At 36.5% G+C, this 15,039-nt stretch overlaps 1 protein-coding gene across 8 annotated transcripts in view; it reads right to left on the bottom strand.

Annotated features, from left to right (window-relative positions):
- PTBP3 (polypyrimidine tract binding protein 3) overlaps positions 1 to 15,039 on the bottom strand; it is a 77,499-nt gene that overhangs the window by 23,338 nt on the left and 39,122 nt on the right. For all 8 annotated transcript variants that reach the window (XM_036330009.1, XM_036330003.1, XM_036330001.1 and 5 more), the window contains one exon: positions 7,010 to 7,174. In XM_036330009.1, coding sequence (XP_036185902.1) covers positions 7,010 to 7,174 — 165 coding nt within the window. The remainder of the gene's footprint in view (positions 1 to 7,009; positions 7,175 to 15,039) is intronic.

The following is a 15,039-nucleotide window of genomic DNA, read 5'->3' as shown; positions in this document are numbered from 1 at the left end:
AGAAAAAGGGATGAGAGAAAACCAGAATTGAAGTTGGAGACGTCCAAGTGGTATTGGAGAAGAGGAATAAACAAAGGTTCGGGGAAGGTTTCCTGACAGATCTCTTGTTATCAATGCTCTTACAATACTGTTCTACTTCACCAAAACAAAGGTTCACGGCCAGGGTTACTACAATGTATTTTGTTTTCCTCTGACATCCCGTTTTAAGTTTGGATCTTAATGACCCAGAAACTTGTCCTCTACTTCTAAGAATAAAAAGATAAGTATTCCCTAAGCTGGTAAAAATTTCCTATTATCAAAGATTATGTCTGAGTATTGTTAATAGGGCAAATGGCTCTGCTTTCTAATTATCAGAAAGAATATCCTAAAGCAGAGGCAACAAAAGAAAAATAGATAAATTCGACTACATCACAATTAAAAACTTTTGTACATTAAAAATACTATGAACAGTGTGAAAAGGCAACCCACAAAATGAAAGACAATATTTACAAATCATATATCTGATAAGGGGTTAATATCCAGAATATAAATAATTACAATTCAACAACAAAAACCCAATTTAAAAATGAACAAAAAACGTGAATGGGCATTTCTACGAAAAAAGATGACTGTATAGCCAATAAAAACATGAAAAAATTCTTAGCATCACTAATCATTAAAGCAATGCAAATAAAAACTATGAGATACCAACCACCTCAAACCCAACAGGATAGCTATTAGCAAAACAAAGAAAAGGAAAATACTGAGTGTTGGAGATGATGTGGAGAAAATAGAACCCTGTGCACTATGGAAAATATTCATGATGGTTCTTCAAAAACCCCAAAAACTTAAAAACAGAATTACCATATGAACCAACAATTCCACTTCTGGGAAGTTACCCAAAAAGATTAAAGGCAGGGACTCAAAGAGTGGGCCTAAGCCAGCAGTCGGATATCCTTAGTGCTGCCGCGGAGGCAGGAGAGGCTCCCACAACTGCCGCTGCGCTTGCCAACCATAAGCCTGGCTTCTGGCTGAGCGGCGCTCCCCCTGTGGGAGTGCACTGACCAAGGGGCAGCTCCTGTGTTGAGCATCTGCACCCTGGTGGTCAGTGCGCATCATAGTGACCAGTCATTCCGCCATTTGGTCTATTTGCATATTAGCCTTTTATTATATAGGACTAGAGGCCCGGTGCATAAAAATTCATGCACTGGGGGGGGGGGGGGTCTTCAGCCTGGCCTGCTCCATCTCACAGTCTGAAAGCCCCCAGGGGCAGGTGACCCAGCGATCAGGGGAAGGCGATGCCCCATCACACCTATGCTGCCGCCACTGCCAGCAGTGCAAGCCTCAAGCAGCCCGGGTTACCTGAGCCTTGGGCGGCCCTGGGCGGCTGGGGCAGCCGACATCCGAGACTTGCCTGCGTCTCGGCCGGCCCTGGGCGGCTGGGGGGCTAGGGGGCTGAGGGGACTGGGCGCCACCATCTTGTGGCTGTGGGCACTGCCATATTTGAGAGCGTGGCAGTCAATTAGCATATTCACTCCTTACTGGTTGTGGGCACCACCATCTTTGAGGTTGGGACACTCCATTAGGATATTCCCTCCTTACTGGCTGTGGGTGCTGCCATCTTTGAGGTCGGGCACTCAATTAGCATATTCCCTCCTTATTGGTTGTGGGTGCTGCCATCTTTGTGATGGTGTGAGGGTCAACTAGAATATTCCCTCTGTATTAGATAGGATGGGTACAGGAGTTGTAGTATGGAAAGATGAAAAATGTCTTAAAATGGTAAAATTTATTTATGTGTATTTTACCATGCCCAAAATAAAGTATTCTAAAGTCCAAATGGTCATTTTTGACAAGACATTCTTAACATATAATTAGCTTAGAGTCAAACACTTCTTACAGGAAATAACATCATTCAAGATTTGTGAAACCAATGTCTTGGAAGGGGCTTACCAGAAAATGCCATTCCTTAAAATTAGATAGTCTGAGGGCTCTTTATTGAAATTAAAAACTTTTAAAAAACTGTAGTTAATTTCATTATGGTCTTATTTCAGGGTTTAGAACTTTGGTACCTTAATTCCTCATTTAATTGGGTTTTGTAAAACTTAAGGAAATTATTTTGCTTTTTTCTTTTAATGAAAATTTTTGTCCTGTCACAGGTATCTTCTCAGTACAACCTGTGTCCTAGATAATATTCTGCGCCCCCTATGCCCCCCCCAAAATGTCATTACTTTAGTATTTTTTAAATTTATCTCTATTGTTGAAAGTATTACAGATGTTCCCCCTTTTCAAACCTCACTGACTCCCATCCACCCCACCTAGATAATACTCTTGATATTCATAAAACACCAAATTTACCTTCTCAGTTTGAATTTTATTTTGCATCTTTCTTTAAGATATAGGTATAAGCATTCTTGGTAAAAGGTCTTACTTATATTTTCTTAATTTTCATCCTTGGTAATACTGTGAAGTTGTGTGCACACACACACCATGCACCATCAATCTGTATAAGTGTGTCAACTATGTGTTTTTATCACCAAATAAATGAGTAGCAATAGAATTTTAAATCTATAATAATAAAAGTATAATATGCTAATTAGATTCATTCTCTCATTTAATCTGGAAAACAACCTACAGATATCCTCACTGACAGGTATGTGATTTTTATCTGAAAATGCTAAGAGGATATAAATGGACTTAACTGGCTAACCACAGATAGCTCTCTAGAGTCCCCTGGATTGTATTTACGTACTGAGAGAATAGCTGCAGAAATCAATCAATCTGATACTTTTGAATAAAGTAAATTAAGAGCACCAATATCTAAGAATCTAGGAATGTCTAAAGTGTGATTTTTAACATTATTTCATAATTATCAAAATACTAAATTTTAAACGATTTGGTTTCAAAAGATTAACATTCAGGAAGGTTCAATATATTCAGATTTATTTTTATTGATTATAAGGTCTCTGGCTTTATTTTCCTAATATATTGACTATAACATCTCTGACTTTATTTTCCTAATATATTTATTTTGATGTCATAAATATAAACGCATAGACTCAACTCGATATCTCCTGTACGTTGTGTTCTTTTGGACTTTAAAATGGGACTAAAGAAATACTGAAGCTCAAATTCTGGTAAAATTAATTTTCAAGGTGATATTTATATAGGTAGAACTTGCCAGAAACTAAAAATGCTCACTGGTATTCACTTGTAAAAAGTATATTCATCTTAGAACTTTAAAAAATATCAGGCACACCGAACACAATTTGTTTGTAATAGTTTTTGTAGCCAACAAAATAGTAAGACTTAAGAACCAGAATTTTATATTACTAGTTTTAATTTTTTATTTAATACCATAATAGATTTTGCAAGTTATTTATCTTTATTCTGCAATTCAAAAAGATCAGTCCTTTATCCTAGGTGATGCCATACAATCCAATGGCCTTAAATTACCACCCATAAGATGATGATTACCAAATCTCTAGCCCAGAATTCTTATGCCAATGTAGGTTTATCTGCCAATTGTCTATTCAACATCTCCTGCTTAGGATGTCTAATAGATCTATCAAACATGTCCAAAACACACTCTTGATTCCTGCCCTACCTTCCCCTGCCCCAAATCTTTATTCCCCTCAGTCTTTACTATTTTAGTATAAGATAGCTCTACTTTACCATTTCACAGGTAAAATCTGGAAGACAATATTGATTACTCTCTTCCTCTTCATAACCTACACCTACTCAACCCATCAGCAAATCCTTCCAAATATATCCGTAACCACTACTTCCAGTGCCCACGTCCTTACCCCAGTCTCCACCCTCTCTTACACGATTATGACAAGAGCCTTCACTTACGCCTACAGCTTATTCTTTTTTTAAAAAATTTATCTTTACTGTTGAAAGTATTACAGATGTCCCTTTTTGTTCATTGACCCCTTCCACCCAGCTTCCTCCCCATCCCCAGGCCTTCACTGTACTATTGTCTGTAGTCTTATAACAGCAACGAGAGTGACTCTGTTAAAACATAAACGTGCCCCTCTTCCCCAAATCCTCCAATGGTTTCCCATCTTACTTACATGTAAGATAATAAAATCTTTATTTACAGAATATGGCTCCTAACTGCTTCTCTGACCCTCTTATTTACTAAGTTCCTACTTATATTCCACTGACAGAGCCTTATTTCTGATATTTGAACACATTAAGCACACCCTCATGTTCAGGACTTTGCACTTGCTGCTTTTTCTGACTGGACCATCATTCTACCACGAACACACAACTTACACCCTAACATCCTTCAAGCTTTTGCTCAAATGACATATTAAAAACATCTCTCTTAACGTCCATCATCTGAAATAGCACCATTCCCATCTCAACGCCTTTACCCTGAGCTAAAGGAACAACCACAAGCTTCTACAGATGTTAAAGAGAAGTTTAGCTAATGCCAACTCTTCAGCAAAGAATATAAAACAATCCTCTAATTGTAACAGGTGCAAGCAACTCCACATTTCCATGTATGATCCCATCTCAATATTCATTGCATTTTATGCGATTACTTATGAAATTAAATCTCATTTCCTTACAGTGAAATTTACTAGTATCTGATAATTAAAGATAAACTTTCTTGAGCACTTAATATGTAGCAGGCACTGTTCTAAGTGCTTTAAGTGCATTAACTCATAAACCTCACAATGAAGGTATTAGAGACCATCTTAATTCATCTCCATTATGTACCAGTAAGTAAATAAAAGGCATAGATGAGCTAAGGTACTTGCCCGGGATTACAGAGGTAGTAAGTGGTAGAGCCAGGATTCAAACCAGCTCCAAACCCTGTATCCTTAATGCTTAGGCTACACTACACTTTAGCTGGTTAATGAGATAGGATACTAGAGGGAGAGGGCTTAGTTAATGTAATTAGAGAAAGACTCTCTGAGGAGGTGAATAAAGTGAAAACCTAATTATGTAAAATCCAGTTAAGTGACTATCTCAGTGAAGAGTGTTCTAAGCTTAAATAATAGAAAATAAAAATGGACTAAGACAGGAATAAGCCGGAGGGAAGGGGAGAAGATCAATGAACCAAAAAAGTCAGGGTGGTAAATAAGCAGAGAAGTATTAGGAAATGGGGTTAAAGAGATGGGGAGAGGTCTGCATGTGGGGGCCTTAAGGGCCTTGGTAAAGAATGTGGTTTGATTTCAACAACAATGGGAAGGAGCATGAAACAAGAGAGTGCTATAACTGAAGGCCGAGAGTCCCACCCCCAAAGTTACTACTGAGGATCCTCAGAATTACTACTCTTCACCGGAAGGAACCCATGATCTTTTGGGAGAGAAACAAGGTTTGTTACTGCTGTCATGAAGATAATAAATGGAACGACAGGACCGCACCACATGACCCTGGCTAAACTCACCGTGACAGATGGCAACGCTGAGCCACAGGACCAAGAATGTCCTTTGTAACACAGCGTACGTTAGCAGTAGCTACAGGGTTACAGTACCAAAACCAAACAAACACTGCTGATGGATCACAGCGTGCTCAGGGCCATTTTGTGGGATAAACAAAGAGAAGAAAATCCACCAGGAAAAAGAAAGCGATCACCTGAGCAATTCCTGAACCCTTGCAGGGAACAGAAGTGGCTATGGATGCCTCTGTTAGAGCCTTCCCTGGGACATGCTTTACAAACGCATATTTAAGAAAATGGTACTCAGAAAACTATCACAGGGATCACAGTGGGCCTAATAAAGGGTATGTTTTGATATTTATATGCATGGCACAGGAGTTGCATTAGGAATGTATCCAAGCTCTATCGCCAGTTAGCACAGTGGCTGCGGAAACCTAGTGTAACTTCTAAAGAAGGCCTGTTTCCTTACTTGTAAAATGTGAGAATAGAGTTAAGAGCATTTCAATTCTTTTTTTTGTTTTTTGTTTTTTGGTTTTTTGTTTGTTTTTCCTCCATTCATTCCTCCATCGTAAACCGCATTATTTATGTTCACAGCAAAGCGGAGCAGGAAGTTCCGAGAGTTCCCCTATTCAATTCTTAAATACATATGCACATACATACTTCAATGACTCTTCACTTTTAGTACAAATACAAAGATCAGAAAAGCAGTTAAATAATCATGGACTGACCTGGTTTTATCCTGGTAATATATATTGAGATACAGATATGAAAATAAGCAAATAACATGTTTTAGTATTTTAATACATGGATTGACAACTATAATGAAATGAAATCATTATGCAGCTAAAAGGGACAAAATTAACTGAAGTTGTTGGGCTAGATGCCAAATATTTATGTATACAGATTAACAAATAACTACATGTTAAACTTTGAAGGTATGTACATATGGAGTATTAAAAATATAACAAGCATGGGACTTCACATTAGGAGGCTTGAGTTCTAATTGGCTCTTCAATTACTCTCTACAATGCATCAATTATCTGAATTTCAGTTTTATTCACTCTAAAATTACAACGAGGTGACCTCCCAATCCTTAAATTCTATATACACTGATAGCAGGCCAAAATATGGTAGGATGTCTTTTATCAAGACAGGTTAGGCATATTACGGGTAGTCAATGAAAGCTACATTGGGCATCAGTCGGCACTAACATATTTCCATGTTACATGTAAAGAATTGTTGTATACCTTCCTTTCAGAGTTTTAAAAATAAAAATACTCAAATATAAAGAGTCAACAGGAATAAATTAGTTCTTTTCTATACTGATCTTACTTTGTCAGGAATAACTATCACCAGTGCTTTTTATAGATTCTATACTTTATTCATTTTCATGTCTAGGAATTAAAAAAAAAAAAAGAAGGTCTTACACATCGTTTAAAATCAAGTATTTAAGTTAGAAAACAGGGGGTATCAAAATGATCTCTAATTGATACTGCTTCTTGCATGAAACATGGTAAATTTTTTAAAAATTTAAACAAATACATCAAACAAAATCAACAACCCAAAAAACTAAAGATATAAAACACCTAAAGTTAGAGGCACATTTGACTCTGCTTTCTTAAGAAGGTCCCTCCTTACCTGATGAAGAACTTCCAGAGTAACAGGGTAAAAGAGGTTTTCAATAATTATCCGGAGCACAGGGCTCTGCCCAGGTAGCATTGTGCCTTCATTGGTGGGAGCTCCAGGAAGGGCCAGATTTCCTGACTGGACAGCACTGACAGCCTGCAGTGCAGCTTGGGCTCGCTACAAAACAATCCAAAATGAGTACTTTAATTACACAGAAGCAATACATGAATCCTAAAAAATTAATTAATGTAAAGTAATATATTTGACTTTTATTCAAAATATTTAAATAGGAAAAAAAGGCAATGTGAAAACAATATTAAAGACCACTTAAAAACCATTCAAGTAGCCTTAACTCTTTCTGAACAATTAAATTCTAAAGCCTTTGGGTGGCAAATAATAAATGTAAATATGGAGGAAAGGAGCTGTGGTTCAGTGAGGTAAGGAGGGCATCCCTACAGGAAGGCATCCTGGCATGAAGCATCAGAACCTGAGCAATATTAGGAGAGCATCCATGTGGTAGGGTTGCCTAGCAAGGGGAACCTGAGCCCAAACAAGGTAAGGAAGGTTTCTCTATGTGGGGGTGGCTCACTGGGGGATATCAGAACCTGAAGAGCATGAAAAGGGTAAGAAAGGCATCCAGAAGAGAGTAAACTGGCCAGGAATGTCAGAGCCCAAGGAGAGCCAGGCAGGGGTCCACATGGAGTGAGTAGCCAATGTGGTAAAGACAGTCTGAGTATGGTGAACAAGAGGTTTATGAAGGCCTCAATGGCATAAGAATGTTAACAATGGAGAGATAACCGGGCATGGGATGTTAGAGTCCAAGCAGGTTTAGGCAGACAAGTTTCTAAATATCATACTCCACTAAAAGAAACCAAGTCAAGTTCCCAATGTGGAGTACGGAAAGCAAAAACTGAATGCATGGCCTTTTGTTTTTATTGTTTGGTGCGTTGTTTTTTTATTCCTGGTCAGGGCACATGCCTGGGTTGCAGGCTTGATCCCCAGTTAGGGTGTAGAGGAGGTAGCTAATCAATGATTTTTGCTCATCATTGATGTTTCTATCTCTCTCACCTTTCCTCTCTGAAATCAATAAAAAAATTCATTAATTAAAAAGAAAAAAATTAAACACACACACACACACACACACTAGAGGCCCAGTGCACGAAATTCATGCACTCGGGGGGTCTGGGGGTCCCTCAGCCCAGCCTGCACCCTCTCGCAGTTCAGGAGCCCACAATTGATCACCCTGCAGAGGGAGGGCCCCCACCTGCTGCAGTGCTGCCAGCCAGATAGCCTGGGCCTCTCCCTCTGTGGGGAGTGGGGGGGGGGGGGCGGTCGATCGATCATGAGGCTCTGTGATTGATCATCCCACAGAGGGAGGCCCTGCTCACCTGGCAGGGGCTGCATGATCACAGAGGCCCTTCCAACCCCTGATCGATTGCCCTGCCAGCTGGTGGCCTGAGCCTCCCTCTGCGGGACCATCGTGGGGCAATGGCGGGGCCCCCCAACTAATCACATCGCATCTGCTTTGGCCGGCCTGGCGCCAGTGCGTGTCATAGCATGGTCATCTGGAAGGTCGTCTGGACAGACATTCTGCTGTTCAGTTGTTCAGTCGATTTGCATATTATGCTTTTATTATTATAGATATATATACACACACAAATTATAGAGAGATGCCAAAGGACACAGAAGACAACTCTAAGGGTGTCCCACTTGCCAAATATAGGACAATTTGAAAATGAAATAATAATAATTATAATAATAGCCCATCACATAAAACAGGAAACCTTTAGTCCATACTGATATAGACTGACAGATGATAAGGAAGAATATATTTACATTACCTTAAAATACCTTTCTTCAAATACTCTCCTCCCCCCCTCCCCGCTTTGTAAATACTAACTTTACAGTGGAGAAGTCAGGCAAACACCAGCCTAATCAAGTGATCAAAGAGCACATCATCAGTAATGCAGCAAATTTAAATTATGTCCCATCTGATACAAAGCAATGAGGAAAAAAGAACATAATTTCTGTGATATTCCTATCAAAGATATATAGTATCCATTACATCTAATCACAAGGAAACATCAGAAAAACACAATTTGAGGGGCATCCTAAAAGATAAATTGCCTATTAATTTTCAAGTATCAAGGTCATGACAGTCAAAGAAAAACTGAGGAACTGTTTCAGATTAAAGGAGACTAATTTACTAATTTTAACCACTGTATTCTGGTTGTGTAGAATACCTGTTTGTAGGCAAAACACGATAAAAGTGTTAGAAAATGAAGACAGACCAGATTAGCAATTTATTCCCAAATGCCTCAAGAAATCAAAAGTTCAACACTTTTCTAATTTTGCCATTGTCTCAAATTTTAAAATCATTATTTAAAAAAATGAAGTAGGCGAAGGGAAAATTGAAAGAAAAAAGGCACAGTTAATGATTATTGAAATTAAATGCAAGCTTTCATCAATCTTTTGTTCCATGCTTATCACTGCTTAAGAATTTTGATAAAATGTTTGTACAACAAAATGAAAACCCCCAGTTACTTTCATTTTCACATAATGTTACTTGAAAATTTAAAGATCACAGTACTTTGTATGTTGTTTTAAATTAACATTTCTTGCCCTGGCAAGGTGGCTCAGTTGGTTGGAGCAATATCCTATACACCAACAGGTTGTGGATTTGATCCCTGGTTGGGCACATATGGGAGGTAACCGATCGATGTTTCTTCCCCATTAATATTTCTCTCTCTCTCTCTCTCTCTCTCTCTCTCTCTCAAAAAAGCAATAAAAACATATCCTCAGGTAAGAATTAAAATAAATAATATTAGCACTTCTGTTTTGTTTTCACGATTTGAGTATTTACTTTACTATTTACTATACCATCACTTTGTGAAGTAAGTAGCTTTCCAACATTTTGCTATGATAAATAACATTTATATTTAAAATAAGTACCTTTGTGAAAGACTGTCTTTTACTTTCTGTATGCTTAATAGTTGGACATTTATTTTGCTCTGCATAACAACATTAAGGAAATATTGCACATATGATGGTGGTCACATAAGATTTTAATGAAGCTGAAAAATTTCTATTGCCTAGTGACATCTTGAATGTCATAATGTCATAGCACAATGTTACTCTTGTGTCTGTGGAAATGCTGGAGTAAACAAACATTCTGTGCTGCCATTAGTATAAAACTATAGCACATGAAGTTAACTGCCAGTACATAATACTGGGCAATGATAATAAACAACTATGCTACTGGCTTATCTATGTATTACAATTTTTAATATTTTAGAGGGTACTCTTTCTACTTATTTAAAAAAAAGTTTGCTATAAAAACAGTATGCCATATTATGCTGGCAACAGTCTCACATACCTCATATTTACTGCATCATGTTCTCTTGTGCTTTATTTAACTTTATGTTGCTTTATGAATTTAGTGTAGCCTAAGTGTATAGTGTTTATAAAGCCTACAGTGGCATACAATAATGTCCTAGGACTTCACATCCACTCACCACTCCCTCACTCATCCAGAGCAACTTTCAGGCCTGCAAGCTCCATTCATGATAAGTACCCTAAACAGGTGTAGCATTTTTTTTTTTTACCTTTTATATAGTATATTTTATTTATTTACTTAGTATTTTTTTGTGTGTATTAATCCTCACCTGAGGATATTTTTCCCATTGATTCCTACAGAGAGTGGGAGGGGAGAGAGAGAAAGAGAGACATTGATGTGAGAAAGACACATCAACTGGTTGCCTTCCACACATGCTCCAACTGGGGCCGGGGATCAAACCTGCAACCCAGATATGTGCCCCTGACCAGGAATCGAACCTGTGACCCTTTGGTCCTCTGGCCAACACTCTAACCACTAAGCAAAACCAGCCAGGGCTTTTATATAGTATTTTAAATGTACCTTTTCTATTTTTAGATATGTTTACAAGCACAAATACTAACAACTGTATTACAATTACTTACAGTATTCAGTACATTAATATGCTAAACAGGCTTATAACTTAGGAACAACTGGCTATACAATATAGTCTATGTGTGTAATAGGCTATACCAGGGGTGGGCAAACTTTTTGACTCGAGGGCCACAATGGGTTCTTAAATTGGACCGGAGGCAGGAACAAAAGCATGGATGGAGTGTTTGTGTGAACTAATATAAATTCAAAGTAAACATCATTACATTAAAGGGTTCGGTCTTTTTTTTTTTTTTTTTTTTTAGTTTTATTCATTTCAAATGGGCCGGATCCGGCCAGCGGGCCATAGTTTGCCCACGGCTGGGCTATACCATCCAGGTTTGTGTAAATGCACCCTATAATATTCACATGATACAATCACCTAATGAGCATTCCTCACAACATATCCCTGCTGTTTTAAGTGGCACATGACTGTATAAACCTTTTATTTATACCTTTTAGTAGCATTTTTATGCCATATACAAATTTTTATGTATCAGGTAAAACAACTGTCAAACATTCAATTTCTAAAGCATCATCATCTTTGAGAATAATATATAAATAATTATTTGAATATTTTATGACATTGGTTTTTAAAACTATGCTCTTGGAAAGCCAATTACATGTGGACACTGAGTACTACAATTCCATTTCAACATGGTGGTTTATGCCATCTATTTACACTGGGCTCCCCAGTAAGATTTTATGTAAGAAAACAGGGTTCTACTTCTTTCAACTTTGAAAACTGATTCAGACTTCCACCATTTTGAGCCCATAATTAAATGAAAGAGGGTGGTGGTGGTGTCAATCAATCAAAAAAGACCCAGAATTGACATAGGGCTAGAATTAGCAGACAAGGGATTAAAGCAGTTACTACAATTGTATCACACGCACACACATACAAAAGTAGAGGCATGGAAGATAAAATACAGTGCTGTCCAACAGAATTTCCTGTGATGATGAAAATGTTCACTATCTACACTGTCCAATGTGATAGCCACTAGCCACATATGGTTAGTGAGCACTTGAAATGTGCCTAGTGCAACTTGAAGAACTGAATTTTTTATTTTGAAATTTATTTGTCTAGGAAGATATCATCACAGTGAAGTTCTAAGTATGGTTCCTTTTCTTCTTAGATTAAGATGATTAAATCTATCAAAATTAAGCCTGCACAAACAAAAGTAAACTTAACCTCACTGACTTTACTTCATTATCTCTCCAAAAATTCTATTTATCCTTTATATTAAGCAATTCTACATATATGCTTCTGGTTGCTAGTATTACTCTTCACTCCTTCCTCTTTGGCATACAGGATATCATAGTGGAGAAATATAAAAAGCCATGGTATAAATTGTCCTAATCATTCTGGAGTTTTCAATATACCCTGTATTATTGAGCACTGAGTGCAAAGGTCTCAGAGTAGTAGATGCAAGAAATGCTTTTGACAACAAATATCTGAGAAAATAACGCCTGAAAAAAATAATACCACACATTTTAGTTAAAAAAATGAAATTGAGGCATACTCTTTACTGAGAACTACTGAAAAGTTGGGGGGAAATGAGAAATGTCTTCTTAATATGAAGAGATTCTGTGAATCTGATGATAAAAATTATGACACAGAATTCCTATTATAAGAGATCCTATTTAAATGTTCCACAACAAACCCTCTAGAATGGTTACACTAACTATAAATAAAGGAAATAGCAGCAGTATGAAACGAACAAATTTTTATTGAGGCATGGGAGAGAAATGTACTTCATGTAAAATTAAAACATGCCTAGATTCTGTGAAGGCATTTCTAAAATTGAGAGGGAAATGAGTATACATAAAAATGCAGAGATTAAAAAAAAATGCAGAGATTTTAAGTGTTCAGTTTGATGACTTTTTAGAGAAAAATCTTCCCATCGTCATCTCTTTGTGGATTTATAAACTTCCACGCACAAGTTCAAGAAAAACTGTCAATACAATAATTGACTGCTATTACACAACCATTTCTCAGATGATGTACCTTAAAATATAAAATTTTTAGCTATAATTTTAATTTAACTCAAGGGACAAAAATACTTGATATTCACCTGACCCTTTGGCAAGTATGTCCATAAGCTGGAAAAGAATTTATGTGCATGTTTTGGGATATCTTGATTCAGAGAACAAAAGAGAATGAAACAGTTAATTTATCAGCTTCCCAGAACTGTCAAAATAAAAGTTATCTAATACATTTTGCATATGAAAACAGTTACCTTCAATTTTAAATTCAGCTTTGGCGTAAAACTTTGAATAAAAGACAAATTATTATAGTTTATGAAACATCAATGCATAAAAACTGCACAAAAGTAACAAAATAGAAAGGATATTGGGAAGAAATCAAGGCTATCGAAGAATAAACTAGGTCATTTGGGCTGGCTTTGGTTGCCAAGCAACTGGGATTTCTCACTGTTTCCCTTTAGAATAATCCTATCTTTAAGAGTTTTATTAAATTGTTTATTTCTTCTTCAAGACATACTAATATATTTAGGAATCACACTAATGAGAAAACTTACATAAAGGAGAATTAAAAGACAGGAAACAAAATATAATTTCCTCTTTAAAAGATCAGTGAGCAATAAAAATACGTTAATTATCTTTAAATTAATCTATAAAATAAATTCAATTCCAATTGTGTTTTTGGGGATAGAAGTTATCAAAGTAATTCTAATATACCTGGAGAAATAAAACATATTAAGTTAAATAACAAAGGTGAAACTGGTCACTGGGAGTAAAATAAAGACCAAAACCTAACCCTTACTCTCTACTCCAAAAATATTTAATAAAATAAAGATTTACATATTAAAATACAAACAACTAAAATGTAAAAGTAGGAGAATACAGGCAAAAATTTTTTTTTAAATTTTGCTTAGCTAGGTCTGTGTGAGTATGGTATCAAAATTAGATACTTTAATACAATCTTAAGAGATATGATTGTTGTACTAAAATATTTTAAAAACTGTATTACTAAAGTAGACAAAACTTACAAGAGACAGAGAGTAAAATGGCGGTTGCCAGGGTTTAAGGGGAGAGGAAAATGGAAGTTAGTGTTTAATGTGCAGAGTTTCAGTTTGGGAAGATGAATATGTTCTGGAGATGGATGTTGGTGATGGGTTGCAGGATGTGAATGTACTTAATAACCACTGAACTGCATACTTAAAAATGGTTAAAATTGTAAATTTTATATTATATACATTTTACTGCAATTTTTTAAATGGGGGTTTTGGAAACCCACATTAACAGAAAATGCTATAAATACTTTATGAGTAATCAAATAAAAATCAGCAAACAATAAGATATAATTTCTCATCTATCATGTTAACAAAGACAGGAAAATTGCTCATACATTATCAGTGACATCCAAAGTGGGGACATAATCTTTACAGAAAGCAATAATACAACAGATATCAAAATATAAAATATGCATATGCTCAGTCCCAGCAATTTCATTGCCAGAAATGCAAATAAGATAATGCTGCACGTGTGCTAAGATATATATTGTAAGAATGTTACTAGAGTATTATTTGTAAAAGCATAAAATTGGAAAAAATCTCAATGTCTGTAATAAAGAAACTGGATAGCCCAGTCAGTATGGCTCAATGGTTGAGCGTAGACCCAGGAAGCAATACCTGGTCAGGACACTCCCTGGGTTGAGGGCTCGATCCCCAGTAGGGGGCATAAAGAAGGCAGCCGATCAATCAATGTTTCTCTCTCTCCCTTTCCCTTCCCTTCCTCTCTCTCTAAAAATCAATAAAAACATTGGGGGTAAAAAAGAAGCAGGATAAATTATATTTGTCCTATAGAAGGGAATACTATGCAGTCATTTAAAAATTATAAAGAAATTCTATAATTGTTCTCATGAAACAATGTCTGACATATTATAGTAGAAAATAATAGCTTTCAAAACATTAGAGTCCCATTTTTGTAAAATCACACACAGAGACAATAACATACCTGAATAAACATGGGGCACACACAAAAATGTTAGCAAAATTCTAGTTATCTCTAAGTAACTAAATTGCTTTTTTAAAAAAAACTTTTCTATGTTGTTTTA

This window comes from Myotis myotis, unplaced genomic scaffold (genome assembly GCF_014108235.1).
Source record: "Myotis myotis isolate mMyoMyo1 unplaced genomic scaffold, mMyoMyo1.p scaffold_m19_p_12, whole genome shotgun sequence".
Taxonomy (NCBI): Eukaryota; Metazoa; Chordata; class Mammalia; order Chiroptera; family Vespertilionidae; genus Myotis; species Myotis myotis.
Note: the sequence above shows the minus strand (reverse complement) of the source record. Positions and strands in the feature narration are given on the sequence as shown.